This window comes from Rhincodon typus, chromosome 25 (genome assembly GCF_021869965.1).
Source record: "Rhincodon typus isolate 14 chromosome 25, sRhiTyp1.1, whole genome shotgun sequence".
Lineage (NCBI taxonomy): Eukaryota > Metazoa > Chordata > Chondrichthyes > Orectolobiformes > Rhincodontidae > Rhincodon > Rhincodon typus.
Genome location: NC_063356.1, coordinates 2,344,305 through 2,349,353, shown reverse-complemented (window position 1 = coordinate 2,349,353; position 5,049 = coordinate 2,344,305). Strand labels below are relative to the sequence as shown.

At 42.6% G+C, this 5,049-nt stretch overlaps 1 protein-coding gene across 2 annotated transcripts in view; it reads right to left on the bottom strand.

Moving 5' to 3' along the window:
• Window positions 1-627: 627 nt before the first annotated feature.
• LOC109938939 (serine/threonine-protein kinase TBK1-like) overlaps window positions 628-5,049 on the bottom strand; it is a 39,922-nt gene continuing 35,500 nt past the window's right edge. The window contains exons 20-21 of one of the 2 annotated variants that reach the window (XM_048612222.1): window positions 4,384-4,455; window positions 628-2,091 (exon numbers count right to left, since the gene is read on the bottom strand). In XM_048612222.1, the coding sequence (XP_048468179.1) occupies window positions 2,061-2,091; window positions 4,384-4,455 (103 nt within the window). In that variant the 3' untranslated portion in view covers window positions 628-2,060. The remainder of the gene's footprint in view (window positions 2,092-4,383; window positions 4,456-5,049) is intronic. The other variant, XM_048612223.1, reaches the window with a different exon arrangement.

The window sequence follows — 5,049 nt, the reverse complement described above, 5'->3', positions numbered from 1 at the left end:
TGTATCACCAGATATGGAATTCATCCCACCCCAGAGGGGATCTGAACCCAAGTTACATTGGGTCCAATAATGGGTGAGGTGAAGGTCCTCACAACTGGCCTGTCTGCCTCAGGAGGAGGGAGTAGGAATTAACTAGGAAGAGCAGTCAATTACTGAAATCTATCCATTATTGCAACTGGGCTTTCTGCTGCCAGCGCTGCACACTCTTGTTTACAAATTATCCTTGGAGGCACAGCACATGTGGGTAGGGGGGGGGAAGAGTGTTATGCAAGGCCATTGACAAACAAAATGAGTGGGCAAAATTGTGGCAGATGCAGTTTAATGTCAGGAAATGTGAGTTCATCCAGCTTGGGTCAGAAAATGACCAAAGTATTCTTTTATGGTGAAAGACTGGGAACGGTGAAGGGACCTAGGTATTCGTGTGCAGAAATCACTAACGGACCTGCCTGAAAACAATAGTTAAGAAAGGTAATAGAACGATACAGAGATTTAGCAGGTCTGACAGCATCTGTGGAAAGAGAAACAGAGTTTATGTTTCAAGGAGCACATGACATTTCTTCAGAACAGACCTGCTGCATTTGTATACCAATATTTGTTTTGATTTCAGACTGCCAACATCCTCAGTACTTTGTTTTTAATTGAATAGTCTTTATTTCAAAAATGCTTCATTCATACAGAGCCTTAGTCAGACCCTATTTGGAGAACCACTTTTCAATTTCTGCATAAGAATGATACCTTGTGAGTAGGTTCAGTGCAATAAGAGCTGATTAATGCTGAGGTGTCAGTTGTATGTACAGCACTGGTATCCCCATGTGTTTGGGTGATTCAGCTGCTTGTGGTGGGGGGATCCAAAACAAGGGGCAAAACCTCGATATCAGAGCCAGGCCATAAAAAACTGAAAACAGCAATCAATCTTCTAAAGCAAATGGAAAATTGGACCCATCTCCAAAGACTAAGTGCTGGGTGTCAGCTGGAACTTTCAAGATTGCGACAGAGAGGTTTTGTTCGATAAGAACATCAAGGGATATGGAATAAAAGTAGGAAAACAGGACTGAAGCATAGATCAGCCAGGATCTGATAGAATAGAAGAGTAGGGGCTGATTGGCCTCCTCCTATTCCACAGTGAATTTCTTTGTGAAGTTGAACAACAAGGATCAGGCAGATCCCAGGATTGATTCCTGGTGTGAGTTATCTGAACAAAACCAAGGATGCAGTTGAACAGCTACAACTAGGTGATCCAGTGCAGCTCTGTGTCTTCCGAATGTGAGTTGACAGCAGGAGAGGACAGTGTTGGATTGTTGTAGCTCCTGTAGTGACGAACGGCTCTCCATCACTCGCTGTCTACACCGATGCAGAATGACGTGAACCTGGGGTGGGACAGGAGCCAGTGTCTGTGGATCTGGAGCCCGACAAGATTCAGTGGATATAGGAATAGGTGACACTTCTCTTGTACGGTGACTGATTCATTATCGAAAAAGGAGAAAGGAAGATTGTTCACTTTGTGTTGATAGCATAGAGTCATTGAGGGTTATTCCTGATATGAACAACCTTGATTTAATTTCCAATATCATTAATTTCCCTGAGTATTGCATGATGAGCCTAAACGTCACAATGTCCCAATTCTGAAGGATGTTGGAGTACAAACTAAGTCATATACACACACAAACATCGACTTACATGAGGTTTAGCTGTAAGCATTTCCGATGTGATTACTCATGCAATGTAGTAGATTTGTTCCTTTCTTCAATTGTTTATATGGATGGTAGAGAGCCAGGAGTCAGTTCTACATTTTTTCCTGATTTATCTTTCCATTAAGTTGCTGAAATTAAAGAGGGGAATGATGTAAAATCAGTTGCTGACTTGCAGTTGCCTATTTTACACAATCCAGGAAGGGGGTGGGTGCAGTTTGACTATTATTTTGCTCTTTAATAAGTATGTCCAGCCAGTTTTTGGTACTAGTTCACCCAGATCATGATCCTCCAAATGTCATGCAGTGAAATATAAAGTGACAGCACCGAAGATGTCACACCCACATCATGTCCATCTTCAATGTGTGGGTCTCAGACACCATGCGGCTTCTGGATGCTGAGCCTAGTAGCAAAAACATATCCATTACTTCACAGCATTAACCAGTAACGCACTGTATTCTCAAATATACAGGAGTATTACACCCAGTAACATGTGGTATAGAAAGTACACAGTGTCATACCAACTACCAACCTCCCAATGACAATTAGAGATGGGAAATGAATGTTGGCCTAGCCAGTAACGCCTACCACGTCCCATGAATGAATAAACAAAATTAGCTGGGTCAAGCATTTATTGCCCGTCCCTAGTTGCCCCTTGAGAAGGTGGTGATGAGCTGTGTTCTTGAACTGCTGCAGTCCATGTGTTGTAGGTGGACCCACGATGCTGTTAGGGAGGGAATTCTAGGATTTTGATGCAGCGAACGTGAAGGAATAGTGATATATCCAAGTCGGGATGGTGAGTGGCTTGGGGATGGGTGGATGGGGGGGATCTTGTAGCTGGTGATGTATCTATATGCTGGATGTCCATGATCTTCTAGGTGGTAGAGGTCACAGGTTTGGAAGATGCTGTGTGACAGATCCTTGGAGAGATGTTGCACTACATCTTATAGATGGTACACACTGCTGCCACTCTGTGGTGGGGGGATGGAAGGAGTGAATGTTGAATATTGCGCATGTGGTACCAATTGAGCAGGCTGCTTGGTCCTGGATGGAGACAAGCATCTTGAGTGTTGTTGGAGTTTCACTCATACAGGCAAGTGGGGAGTATTCCACCACACTTCTGAGTTGTGACTTGTAGATGATGGACAGAATCTGAGGAGTCAGGACATTCACTACAGAATTCCCAGCCCCTGATCTGCTCTTGTAGCCACTGTACTTACACAGCTAGTCCAGTTTATTGTCTGGTCTACAGTAATCCTCACGATATTGATAGTGGGAAATTTAGCAATGGTAATGCCATTGAATATGAAGGAGAGGTGTTATACCCAGTAACATATGGTGTTATATATAACATACACAATGATCTATTTAGTAACACAGTGATGTTATATAATACAAACAGTAGCACTGTAGCCATCAATTTATGTCACTCCTTTAGGTAGAAGAATGTCCCAGACTGTTTTATAGGTTTTTAAGAATTCTTTTATGGAATGTATGCATCCAACAGGCAAGAGTTTATTGTTACTGAACTGAGTGGTTGCTATGCAATGGTCAGTTAAGAGTAAACCCCATTGCTGTGAGTTTGGCGAAACATGCAGGCCAGACCAGGTAAGGATGGCAGATTTCCCTCCCTAATGGGCATCAGTGAACCAGATGGGTTTTTAAACAAAAAGTAATAGTTGCTTTGGTTACCAATACCGAGGCTAGCTGTGTATCTCTGCCTTAGTCACTAAATTCAAATCCCACCGGATGCTATGGGATTTGAACCCACAGCCCAGAGAATTAGACTGGGCATCTGGTTAAACTAATCCAGTGACATTACTGCTGCATCATCATCTCCCATATACACAAAGAGAAAATTACTGACATTGAACCAAAACAATGAGTGACCAAAAGATTGGTCAACATGAGTAATTTTAAGGAGGGTGGTTAAACAGGAGGGTTGGGGGGAATTCCAAAGAAAGGTGCAATGGGTGGCTGAAGGGAGGGTCATCAATGTGAGACAAGAGAGGTTGGGATGCGTAATGGCTAAGAATCAGAGGAACAGACACAGGGGAGAGCTTGTGGGACTGGTGAACATTAAAGACAGGAAGTGGCAAGGTAAGAAAGGCATTAAACAGAAGGGTGAGAGTATTCAATCCAAGGCATTGGAGACTGCTTGATAGCCTTCAAAAGGGAAGTATTTTATTGAATATCTATCCTTACAGAGCTACAGGATAAGGGAAAAGGCACAGAACTGATGTTGCAGATTAAATAGCTTCTTCCGTGTTGTGTTATTCAACCATTTTATTCCACAGGGTAGATTCAAGGCTAACCAATCAATTTGTCTATTGCTGGCTGAGAAGGACTTAGTGCAGGATAGTAATCAGGCTGCATGGTTTTGAATGTACTCCAGTTTACAGATTGTGGAAGATGAGATCCAACACTTTGGATGGGTTGAGTCTGGAGGTAACAACAGTATAGATATGAAGCTCTGCAGCAGTTGAGAGGAGGCAGGGGTGGAGTCAAGTAATTATAAAGAGGTAGAAATAGACAGAACCTCAGCTCAAGATCACCGAGGACACTGAGGCTGGAAAGAACTAGTTCAAACTGAGACAGTGGTCAGGGTTGGGGTGAGAGTTTGAGAGTGAAGCTGAAAACCAAAGCTTTAATCTTCTTCCCAATCTTTACTATATTGAAGGATGATCATGTTTACCTTTCGATGATCAAATTGTTCTGCTCCAGTTCCCACAATACACCTTCCATTTCCTGTTTGAGCTGCTTCATCCTGTTAACACACAGATAAGTTCAAAGTGTCTCATCTTTGCTGCCCAAAAATTGCATCTTCAATGAGTTGGGCCAAAAATGACTGAGCCTTCTGTACAATCCCCATTGAAAGCTCAATGATAATATTTTGAGATGATATAAAATAAAACTATGTTCCATTTAAGTAATGATCTGCATTACATCACCTTGCAGCAAGTGTTTTTTTTTAAAATTAGTTCACGGGACATGGGCATCACAGACAGGGCCAGCATTTATTGCCCACATTTAATTGTCCAGAGGGCAGTTAAGAGTCAGCCACATTGCTGTGGGTCTGGAGTCATGTATAGGCCAGACCAGGTAATGATGGCAGATTTGCTTCCCTAAAGGACATTATTGATCCAGATGGATTTTGCAAAAGTTGTCAATGGTCACCGTTAGACTAGCTTTCTAATGCCAGATTGTTTTTTATTGAAATGAAATGTCACTAGTTACCATTCAAACCCATGTCCCAGAACATTAAGCCTGGACCTCTGGATTACAGATCCAGTGACAATGCCACTAAGTCCAAAACAACAAGGTGCAGGGCTGGATGAACACAGCAGGCCAAGCAGCATCA